The 11789-nt window shown below is 48.1% G+C and overlaps 1 protein-coding gene across 1 annotated transcript; it reads left to right on the top strand.

Moving 5' to 3' along the window:
* The first annotated feature begins 4631 nt into the window (after positions 1-4631).
* LOC128846627 (antileukoproteinase-like) lies at positions 4632-10369 on the top strand. Its single transcript, XM_054045858.1, has 4 exons — positions 4632-4725; positions 7248-7388; positions 8365-8554; positions 10227-10369. Exons 1-3 carry the CDS (start codon positions 4641-4643, stop codon positions 8523-8525), a joined length of 387 nt encoding a protein of 128 aa, XP_053901833.1. The 5' UTR covers positions 4632-4640; the 3' UTR covers positions 8526-8554; positions 10227-10369.
* Positions 10370-11789: the final 1420 nt, after the last annotated feature.

Genomic DNA, 11789 nt, shown 5'->3' with positions numbered 1-11789 from the left:
CCAAGCCATTGTTACACTGGGATACCACGGACAGGCTGGTGCTGAGACTGACATGGCCCATTCACGTTGTTCCGAGCACAGAGATCAGCTCCGGGCTGACATGGACCTGGAGTGTTTGGGAAACTTAGTGTACAGTGGAGGCTGTTAGCAGGGTTTGTTGTGTCTAAACCATCCAAGACAGGTGCTATCCGGCCCCCTTTTGAAAACCTTCAGTGAAGGAATTTCCACGGCCTCCCTCAGCAGTCTGTTCCATTGTCCTGTTCTATCAGCTAGGAATTTTTTCCTGAGATTTAATCTAAATCTGCTATGCTGTAGTTTGTCATTCACCTCTGGATCCTTTCCAGTTTTTCTACATTCTTTCTATTAGGGCTGTCAAGCGATTAAAAAAATTAATCGCGATTAATCGCTCTGTTAAACAACAATAGAATACCATTTATTTAAATATTTTTGGATGTTTTCTACATTTTCAAATATATTGATTTCAATTAGAACACAGAATACAAAGTGGTCACTTTATATTTATTTTTAATACAAATATATGCACTGTAAAAAGAAATAGTGTTCTTCAATACACCTAATACAAGTACTGTAGTGCAATCTGTTTATCATGAAAGTTGAACTTACAAATGTAGAGTTATGTACAAAAAATAACTGCACTCAAAACTTTAGAGCCTACAAATTCACTCAGTCCTACTTCTTGTTCAGCCAGTCGCTCAGGCAAACAAGCTTATTTACATTTGCAGGCGATAATGCTGCCCGCTTCTTGTTTACAATGTCAGCTGAAAGTGAGAAAAGGCATTTGCATGGCACTTTTGTAGTCGGCATCGCAAGATATTTACATGCCAGATGCGCTAAAGATTCATATGTCCCTTCATGCTTCAACCACCATTCCAGAAGACATGCTTCCATGCTGATGATGGGTTCTGCTCGATAACGATCCAAAGCAGTGTGGATCTACGCATGTTCATTTTCATCATCTGAGTCAGATGCCACCAACAAGGTTGATTTTCCTTTTTGGTGGTTTGGGTTCTGTAGTTTCCACATCGGACTGTTGCTCTTTTAAGACTTCTGAAAACATGCTCTACACCTCGTCCCACTCAGATTTTGAAAGGCACTTCAGATACTTAAACCTTGGGTCGAGCGCTGTAGCTACTTTTAGACATCTCACATTGGTACCTTCTTTGCATTTTGTCAAATCTGCAGTGAAAGTGTTCTTAAAATGAACAACATGTGCTGGGTTGTCATCCGAGATTGCCATGACGTGAAATGAGGGTAAAACAAAGCAGGAGGCATACAATTTTCCCCCAAGGAATTCAGTCACAAATTCAGTTAATGCATTATTTTTGTAACGAGCATCATCAGCATGGAAGCATGTCCTCTGGAATGGTGGCCAAAGCACGAAGGGGCATCTGAATGTTTAGCGTACCTGGCACGTAAATACCTAGCAATGCCAACTCCCAGATCCTTCTCAGCAGTGCTGCTACCAAGCCAGTTGTCCCCCATTCTGTACTTTTGCGTTTTGTTTCTCTTCCCTATGTGTAGCGCCTTACATGTGTCTTTGTTGAATCTCATTTTGTTGTCCATTGCCCGGTTTTCTAATGTATAAAGAGCCCTTTGAGCTTTAGCTCTATCCTCCAAAGTGTTTGCAACCCCTTCTAGCTTTGTGTCATCTGCAAATTTGATCAGCATGTCTCTATTCTTACATCCAGGTCATTAATAAAGATGTTAAGTAACACCAGACCCAGAACAGAACTCTGTGGAATCCCACTTGAGACCTCCCTCCAATCTGACATCATTCCATTAATAGTTACTCTTTGTTTGCAGTTGTTTAACCCATTACGTATCCATTTAATGGTAGTTCTGCTGAGCCCACATTTCCCCAGCTTACTTATCAGAATGCCACACGGGACTGTGTCTATGAACTTAACATCTGTCCCTTTATTTCCACCAATCTCACACGTTGTCTCTCAGGGGGGTTGCCCTACAGACTCAGACCCTGCCCAGGCAGCACAGCGAGGCCATGGGATGGCCTGGTACTCTGGTTCCCCTGAGCCCCACTGGGATGTGGAAATGGGACTTTCCTCTCCTGCTCTCACTGCCTGGGAAGGTGTGGATTGGGGAGAGCAGAATCTTTAACTGCGGCCAGGTGATCTCTGTTCATTCTGTGCCTGACACCATACAATGAGGTTTAACTAGAGTCTTGCTCAGTTATAAACAAACTTGTTCCTGCAGAAGCACTGTTCTTTCTCTCTTCTTGGCCAACCTTGCGGCTTCCTCAATTGCTTCACTAGCAACGTGTGAGTCTGGGCTCAATGGGGGTTCTCCTTGTTTGACTGTTTGCACAATTGCTGGTGTTTTCTCGGTGGGGCGGATCTGGCAAGGGTTCCTGGATGGTAGAATTTATAAGGCACCCTGTTTCTTCCTGCCAAAACATTAACAGCATTTGGGGCTTGGGGGGTTCTGGTGCCAGGGGTTGGATTGTGCTTGTCACAAATCTTCTGTTGCGTAGTCTTTTAAAGGAAAAAAATCTTTGCTAGAAAGTCTTTTAAATGGCACCAGATGCCCTTGTTGGGAAAGAGGGGGGGGGTGAGTTACCAGTGGGACTCTCAGATTTCAGGTTCTGTTCTGCAATTTCCTCTAAAGACAAGAGCACACAAAGGGGTTGAGAGCCAGGCAAAGCAAAGGAGAGGAGCATGCAGCTGATGTCTCCGATATCTGCAACTCAGTCAATTAAACCTGGCAGCTAAGCCCAACTCTTCCTAGACAGAAGCCAAAATGATAAAGACAGAGAAGAGTCTAGAAGGGGGTGGAAACTGCCCCAAACAGAGGGACCGTCTGAACCATAAGATCACATCACAACTCAAGAGATAATCAGGACACAGCTATGGGGAGGGTGATATCATTTAGTTCCCGCTCCTCTCCAGAGCAGGTCACAACATCTTCCAGGATGAAGGAGAAAAAAAGGCCCCACGTGGGGCTTGTCAATCCCTGGGTCCCAGGACGTGGCAGCCATGCACAGGATGGCAAGGCTGCGTGACGGGGTGTGTGTGACACTGCCCAAAGCCCCCTGCCACAATGAGTGAACTGCCAAGTGCTCCTGAGAAAAGGACTGACCAAAAGCAGGGGCAACCATTTCTCATCAAAAGTGCCCAATCGAAACATTACCTGCATTAGAGAGGAGCATCTGCTAGTGGCTGGTCTCCCTTAGAGGTGAATAAGCAGACTACAGCTAGTAGGTAAAGGAGATAATCCTTTAGCTCAAGCAGTAAAGGCTCATGCAGACAGTGCAAAATTCAAACCCTGTGGACAGCCAGAGAGATTCCTATTTCCAAATGATTTCCCCAGGGCCACTTCCTTCTCAACGTGGGAAGGCCCTGCTCTGCTGCTCTAACACTTGGGTATCCTCACCAGAAGCCTTAAACGGCCCTGCTCAGCCATTCCATCACTCCACACAAACGCTGCTCCCACCAGTTCTTTAACTCCACTCTGTGGTTCTCTCTTGACATGTTTCTAAGTTACCATGACATTCCCGCCACCTTTCCCATGCTTCAAACAATTCAGCCAAGGGGAGAGCTCAACCCAACAGCGCCCAGCTATTCATAGACAAGCAGCAACACAAATGAAACACCGTGAGAAATAACACAGCTCCCTGAGCTTGCCAGAACTACAGGCGTCACAGCTGGCAGCTCCCAGGCTTCAAGCTGTAGAATCGGGTTCAGGTAATTACTCACATACCCCCCTCCATGAACCATTTCATTCCAATGTATTGTTTAGTGGCATTTTAAGCCAAGGCCCTTTGCACAGGCCTCTGGGTGCAAACCCAAATCAGTAACAACTGCCCCAAACCAACAGCAGCAGAAAATCCGCCGAGCGCTTCTTGGGCACACGGCCCTATTCCAAAGGCCTCAGAAACACTAATCCCAGCCCATCACATAGATACAAGAGTGTCCCATACAGCCCTGCCTGGCTAGCCTGATGGGCCTGCGCTGACTGGCAGCAACCTCAGGCAGTGAGAAACTGACAAGGGAAGAAAGTTCCAGTGACCCCGTTGCTCCCAGGTCTGTTCCATCTCCAGCCGTCCCCAGCATCTGGGGCTGCTGCAAGGTTGGCTCTGCCACTGATGGCGTTGCCTCTTGTGCTGGGGGAGTTCCCTATGGAGAGCTTGGCACAAAGGGGCCACTGGGCAACGATGAATTGGGCACACCAGTGCCTGGCTCTCTGCCGGCCATTAAGTGCTCAGCTTTAGTAACTCAGCAAGGAAATATCAGGCTGATGGTTCTGTGCGTTACCAAAAAGGGGCCCCGCGCCTAGGGAAAACTGCTGCTTGAAACGCTTCAGGATCATGCGAATGTCAGACTGGCGCACAAAGGGCCAAAGGGCACAGGCCGGTCTCTCAGGCTGCTGTGGGGCAATGTAAAAACTCCCCTTGCAGCATGGCAGGGCTTTGGGGGGTTTTATTTTTTTCTTCCCCAGGAATGGTCAGGACAGACATGTGAACCTGACTGTGGAATGAACAAAGAAAGGGCAGGAGGCTGGCAGGCCTCCAAGCACTTCCTCCTCCCCCCACCTCCACTCCCGGGAGAGTTTAAATCCCAGCTGGCTCAGCTCGGGGCATTCAGACCCAGCTCTCCGACAGCACCATGAAGTCAGTGGGCGTCCTCTTCCTCCTCGTGGGGCTCCTCACCCTCTGGACGGAGCTGCCGGCTGCCACTGAGCAGAAGCGAGGTTAGTACGGAGAGTGGCTGTCTCCAGGCCTGGCCCTGGGGCAGAGGGCAGCAGGCTGCATCCCACTGGAAAGCAGAGCAGGGGCTCCCCAGGGGTCCTTGTACCGTGACCCTTCCAGGGCAGCAGCTGAAGATGTCCCATTTGGAAACTTACTGGGCAATACTTTGCCTTATTTGCAGCCTTTGTGCCCAAAACATTGAGGCCTGATCTGCCAATCAGGCTTAAGGACAGATTTTAACTCTTTAATGGCTGCACCCAATGTTCTGGCTTCACAATTGTTTTTTAGACCACGGAAAGAAGCAGCCCCTTGTTTTTGCTCTGACCCCTGGGCCCTGCTCAGTCCACGGGGTAGATATGAAAACTCCCTGTTCTGTGGCATTTAGCAAAACTGACAGTGGTGGATGGTGTCTAACTAACTCCCCTGGGTAGCAAGGGTCTGGAATTCAATGTGTCCGTTGGCTGACCCACCCCTGCCTGGGCTCATTTCTCTCCCAATCTTGGTTTTCCAGTCCAGAGGGGTAGAAATTAATTTCTTAATTAAAGAAGTTCTCCCAGAAATCTTTCCCCATCTGTCTGTCTCCTCTGTGTCTCTATCGAACAATGCTAAGGTACCATGCGAGAGACACTATAGAAAACAGGGTGGCAGAATTTGATTTTCTTTTGGTGTAATATTGACAGATAATATTTGTTTATTGTTAAAGTTTTTTAATTTTTTTATATATTTACATTTTCACAGTTCATTATTGGGGGGGGGGAGGTGTCAACCAATAATTACTTAGTGATAGTAGCCGTTCAAAAAATTAAAGCTTCATAACCATTAAAACAAAAATTGTCAACACCCTATGTAAAAATATCCAAAGTAAATATCCTTAAATCAAACTCTAATCTGCTCTCAAGCTCTCATTTTTCTGACTTTGCCCATCTGTAAATTTTGATTATTATTGATGAAAATATTTTTGTGGGTTTGTGTGAGTACAGTAAAATCAGAGTTTACTGACATTTACCAATAAAATATGAATCCTCCAACCCTTGTGTGAGGCACTATTTAAAAGCTTAAGACAGATACACATTGTGGTAGTTATATTGCGCTCCTCACCTTCATATCTGAGCACATAATCAATAGGCCTGGCAGAATTCAATGTTCTTTTTGTATAATTTTGACATATAATATTGATGTTTATTTTTAAGTATTATTTTCAATTTGTATCTATTTATATTTTCACAGCTGTAGAAACGTAAGGGTGGTTCAGCCAATAATTATTTCATGAGCGTAGACGCTGAGACTGAAAACATTAAAGCTTTATAACCATTAAAACACAAATTGTCAACATCACATGTCAAAATATCCAAAGTAATTATCCTTAAATCAAACTGTAATCAGCTCTCAAGCTCTCATTTTTCTGACTTTGCCCATCTGTAAATTTTGATTATTATTGATGAAAATATTTGTGTTGGTTTGTGTGTGTGAGCAGTCAAATCGACGTTTACCGACAAAACAGGAATCCTCCAACCCTGATAATAAACACACCTAAATCCAAATAGACGGTCTACATATAGAGCGAGATGAGTCCTTGGTTTTGTTCTGAGGCCGCAGGGACTGTGGCCATGCATGAGCTCTTGTGGGACGGGACTCTACTGCCGTGAGCTGGCGCCCCGCATTTATTCGTCTCAGCTTTATTGATGAAAATCATCCCGGAGGATTGATTGCAGCTTGTGCGTTAGCATTAGGTCATGGAAGGAGAGATGGTATCTGAGAGAGCCCAGTCCATCGAGAGCCTTGAAAATCAAGACCGGGATCTCAGACTCGGTCCAGTGCCTGGTGGACAGCTAGTGCAGTGATTGCAGCTGTGGACAGAGGAGCACCCACATTCCCGTCTCTGTTCTGCTCCATCACAAAGGACCTGACTCACAACGGTCCTCCCTGTCACTATTGCAGATTGAAAGCAGCAGCAATCAGAGCTAGGCAGCATAGCCCCGTGTCTTGACTTGTAACTTTTGTTCAAGTCTTGAATTCTGATCTTCATAGGACAGTGGAGGACATTGCCTCTAGCCTGCTAGGTCAGTAGTTCTCAACCAGAGGTCCGGGCCCCCCTAGGGGGGCTTGAGCAGGTTTCAGGGGGGCCTCCAAGCCGGACCAGCATTAGACTCACTGGGGCCCAGGGCAGAAAGTCAAAGCCCCATCGCATGGGGCTGAAGCCCAGGTCCCTGAGCCCCACCACCGAGGGCTGAAGCTGAAGCCTGAGCAATGTAGCTTCATGGGGGCCCCTGTGGCATGGGGCCCCAGGCAGTTGCTCTGCTTGCTACCCCCTAATGCCGGCACTGGCTTTTGTATGCAGAAAACCAGTTATTGCAGCACAGGTGGGCCGTGGAGTTTATATAGCATGTTGCGGGAGGGGGCGCAGGGACTCAGAAAGAAAAACATTGAGAACCTCTGTGCTAGGTCACACTGCAGGGTGGATTTCAATCAACAATCCCCGCAGCCAATAGTAGGGTGTTCATACTCTGGCTGTTTTCTGTTGCAGTGAAAGCTGGGACCTGCCCACCAGATTACTCAATGTGTTATCGGAGAGAAACTGATGAGTGTGCCATGGATTATGACTGCAAAGAGCAGAAGAAGTGCTGTGTTTGCCGTTGTGCCATGCGCTGTGTGGAACCAGCAGAAGGTACGTGAGAATGCTCATGTCAACATTTAGGGTCTCGTGCAGGGGAAGTCTCTTCCCCATCCTGATGAGCCAGACTTGTCTGCAGGATATGGAGTGATCTTGTGCAGGTGCCTTTGGGGATTTCAATGGACAGAAAAATCCCTGTGGAGCTCTGAGTAGAAATTCCACCAGGTAACAGCTGGTCACCCCATCCAGAGGCCTTGGTGAGAACCAGACACTGAGTGAGAGGAGCTGTGTGGGTTGGGTGAGGTTATGAGTCATGGGTGGTGTAGAGCTAAATAATGCCCTCTGGTACCTGAATGCTGGGGTTAAATGTGTGCGCAGGGGGCTGAATCCAGTCGTCCTTGGGCTCATCGTTCTCCAGTCCCCTCATCTCCAGGTGGCAGGTCTCCACTCACAAGACCACACAGCTGCCCTATTCTGGGCTTCATCTGAGCTCAGCATAGCTCATCGGATGAGGAGGATGGGATGGGTCTCTGCCACCTTAGTCCCTCCTGGATTTTAAAGGCAGAGGAGTTGACCCAGCATATGCAAGAGTGGCCCATAAGGAGCCACCTGTCAGCAGCATAGGGTAGCCAAGAATATTATTCAATTCACCTGTCCCTTCTCCAGCTACACCTAGGCCAGCAGCTGTGAAGAGTGTTGGCATAAAGCCATTCTACTGGCCCTGTACCAGAGGAGATATTGCCCAATGGGGAGAACACTGGGTTCATGGCCCCCATACACCCACAGACCTGGCCCAGGTGAGGCCAGAACAAAGGCCAGGCTGTTTTATCAGAGACTTACTAAGTAACAAGGAGCATTACTGTGCACAGTACTCTACTATGGCAAATATGGCAACCTCTCCTGTGCACCCAGCTGGCAGGACAGAGAGTGCGTGATGGAGAGATACATAAGGCCAGCTAGGTGGCACCATATATTGATGTTCAGTGAATCATGTACACTTTTTATATACCACTAATTTCTTCTGTTGCAGAGACTCCTGGGACTTGTCCAGCCATCACTGTAGTTTGTCCCATGGTTGATCCTCCTAACCGCTGTGAAAAGGACAGCAAGTGTCCAGAAAACAAGAAGTGCTGTGACACCGGCTGTGGGAAAGATTGTGTTTGGCCTCAGAATGGTCCCCATCTCTTCTAACACATCAGTCATATGTATACAGCTCTGCGGTGAGATCACACTCTGCTCCGGCTGGGCCAGGGGAGTGCCTGCCCTTAGGAAGGGACATACAGCTCTGGACTGCAGCCACAGAGCACTGCACTGACCAGAGCTCATGACCAGGGTCAGAACATGCTGCTTTAGCTGTGAGGGACTTGGGTCCTTGGCTTCCCGAGCACTCATCATGCTGGGACGCTGGGGACAAGCTGATGCTAAACTGAACCTGATTAGATTTCAAATCCAATGGCCTCTCAGTCCTCTTAAAGACACACCCTTTGTACTGTCGTGGTCAAAGACACCCACGCAATGATTTTAGTTCAAATACTCAAGCCTGAGGCCAGTTTATTGACAAACATACCAGTGCACTGGGGTGCAGTCCGAAGACTGACACACCGAGGGCCGCTCGCAGGCGGGTTTTTATTTCATTAAACCGCAAGCAAAGTACAAACAATACGTCATGAGTTAAGAAACTGGGGTTGGGGTCAGCCCCCCCCCCCCAAACCACAAGTTAAGAAACTAGGGTCGGGGTCAGTCCCTCCCTTAAACCGAGAGTTAAGAAATTAGGGTTGGGGTCAGTCCCCCCTCCCCATTCCCCCCCGGTACCTTCCTCATTAATTTCCAAGAAGTGGGTGTTTATTTGGGTAGAGGGGCACTTGGTGGTTTTCCCCAGGGGTGGAAACTTGGCACCAGTTTGGGTACGTTTCTCAAGACACATGTTATTTTCCGGGGTCTTTTGGTTAAAGATTGGGGGGGGGGTTCCATGGGACGCCTAAAGAGGATCTATGATTGGCTATTTTTGCAGATAGCTGGAATCACGGAGTGGGTCACAGATCACCCAAAGGAGAAGCTGCATGAGTCAAGAAATTGCATTTAGCTAAAGTTACCTATTGCTTCACACAAGTGGTTATTCTATTTCATTAGTTGTGAACATATTTCATTAGTGCTGCTGCTGGGGCTTTTCTTCTATTCTTTCCCTCCTTGCCTCCCCCCCCCCCCCCCCCCGGTCATGACCCTTGACCGAGTTTGGCAGGGAATTGTGCAGTCTAGTCTAGTTCAGGCCCTGGCCTGGGCCCTGGCCTGTACTGCTTTGTGTAAGGGTAGTTAGCATAACAGATCTCTGTTGGAGGGTTTATTTTGGGGCCTTCCGATTCACAGCTCTGGCTAATAAAAAGAAGGCCCCCTTGCTCAATTTCCCCACAGTACCCTAACCCCATATAGGGGCCAGCTGGGAGTGCGAGACACAAGGAGGAGGAGACAAGCATGAGAGAGGGGACTGGGGTGCCCTGCCAGGAGGGGAAGGGAGAAGATCCTCTCCCACTGTGAATTCTGTAATAGTGGGATGCTGAGGACGCATGCAGCAGACTTGGCTTGTGGGCAGGGCTCATTCGTTATAAGCTCTCCAGCACATACATAATCAGGTATAGCCAGCCAAACCTCCTGGGCACATGTACATCACAGAGGCTGTCAGGGTATGGCTGCCCCTAATGGGCTGCACTGAGAACGTGCTCATCCCTGGACAAGACACACAGTCCTGTACAGCACAGAGCCTAGGAGAGCCTTGTAACCCAGGCCAGGCCTGTAGCTGGGCCCTCCTGCTTTTCTGCAAAGCCTGGCCCAGGGCAGCTCAGTTTGTACAGCGCAAGATTTTCTCATGGTGCCTCTGATCACTTTTTATTTTTCCAGCATAACTCCCTGCTTCATGGATAGGCTGAGGGCATCCCGAGGACAGCGCTGACCCAGAACCCTGTGTCCTGGACTCTCCAGACCCCTGCAGGCTGTATACTGGGGCTCAAATGGAGCCTCTGGCACAATTACAAATAAACTTGTTTATGCCTCAGCTTTGCCGTTGGGGATTCCTGAGTCTCATTGTTCAATAGAGAACTGAAGGAGAGACAATCTATGAATAATGAGTTAAGGAATGGCAGGAGGTACATCAGGAAGTGAACGTGGTTGATTATTTAAGCTCCGGAGGCAGATATTGTAGAACGGGGCCAAATGATCTTGTTACAGCCAAAGAAAAATTTCCTGACAGATCTCGCAAGAGGTGTGAGGTAGGAGCTTTGCCTGAGATCTAAACATTCCTGCTCAAAACATCTTTTAGTTCCAAAGATACATAAGGCCCCATTCAAAATCTAGGATCCACCGAACACAAAGTCCATTAAACTGAGAGCTGCATCACTTGTCCCATATCTCCAAAAATGAATGCAAAATGAGACAGACACACACACACACACGCACACACACAGAGCAAACTCCCTCAGCTGGCAGCTAGAAACCAGCTCCAAGAGGCATCCTGTAATCTCTCACTCTCCTAGGGAACTTCACAGAAGAAGCAGATTTTCTTCCTGGAGTACACTGAAGAGTGAAACAACTGGGCTGCTTGGCTGTACTATGAAAGGCGAGTGCCCTCTGGAAGGGAGCTCTACATGCTGACTTTCCCCCCATTTTCAGAACTTTCCCCATTCCAACAGGTTAAACACTGAACTGAGCATAGTCTGCAAAAGTCCAACTCCTGTTGTGCCCAGGGGCCTCGCACATCTCCATGGGGAGAACTGCAGAGCTCAGCAAAGCTCAAGGGAGCTGGAGCCCTGCACAATCCACAGTCACATATTGGTTTTTCTTCAGATTTCCTTTGCTCAGCAGAATCCTCCTTGAACCCGCCCACAATAACAAAGGGTTGAGAATCCTCCTGAAATTGATCCTTCAGACGCTCTCAGATAGACACGTTGCACAGACACATTCGCTACCCACACAAGTCAGCCCCTGCTGAGTCCGAGAAAGACCCCAACTGGCCTCCCCCGGGATTTAATGAAATGTGTGACATGGCTTCAAGGCTCATGTGACATAAATAACGCTGAAGACTCACACACAGTCAGGAGCAGAACCAACATCTGCTCCCAGCCATAGGTGTATTCACCCAGGACAGCACAACTGCTCCCCTGAAAGGCCGGGATTAGGTGAGAACCACCCTGACTTCATCTCACAGGCCCTGCATCTACACCTGCGCCTTTGTGAGTGAAATAAAAGGTGCCCTGTCTAAAAACACAGAGAGTGAGTGTGCGACTGTGTTCGTGTTACCCTGAGTCAGTTAGAAAACGCTGAGGAGTCCTTGTGGCCCCCTAGAGACTAACAAATTTATTTGGGCATAAGCTTTAATAGACTATAACCCACTTCATCAGGTGCATGGAGTAGAAAATACAGTAGGCAGGTATAAATACGAATGGCCCGTCCCAGAGAGAGCAGCTT

This window comes from Malaclemys terrapin, chromosome 12 (genome assembly GCF_027887155.1).
Source record: "Malaclemys terrapin pileata isolate rMalTer1 chromosome 12, rMalTer1.hap1, whole genome shotgun sequence".
NCBI lineage: Eukaryota > Metazoa > Chordata > Testudines > Emydidae > Malaclemys > Malaclemys terrapin.
Note: the sequence above shows the minus strand (reverse complement) of the source record. Positions and strands in the feature narration are given on the sequence as shown.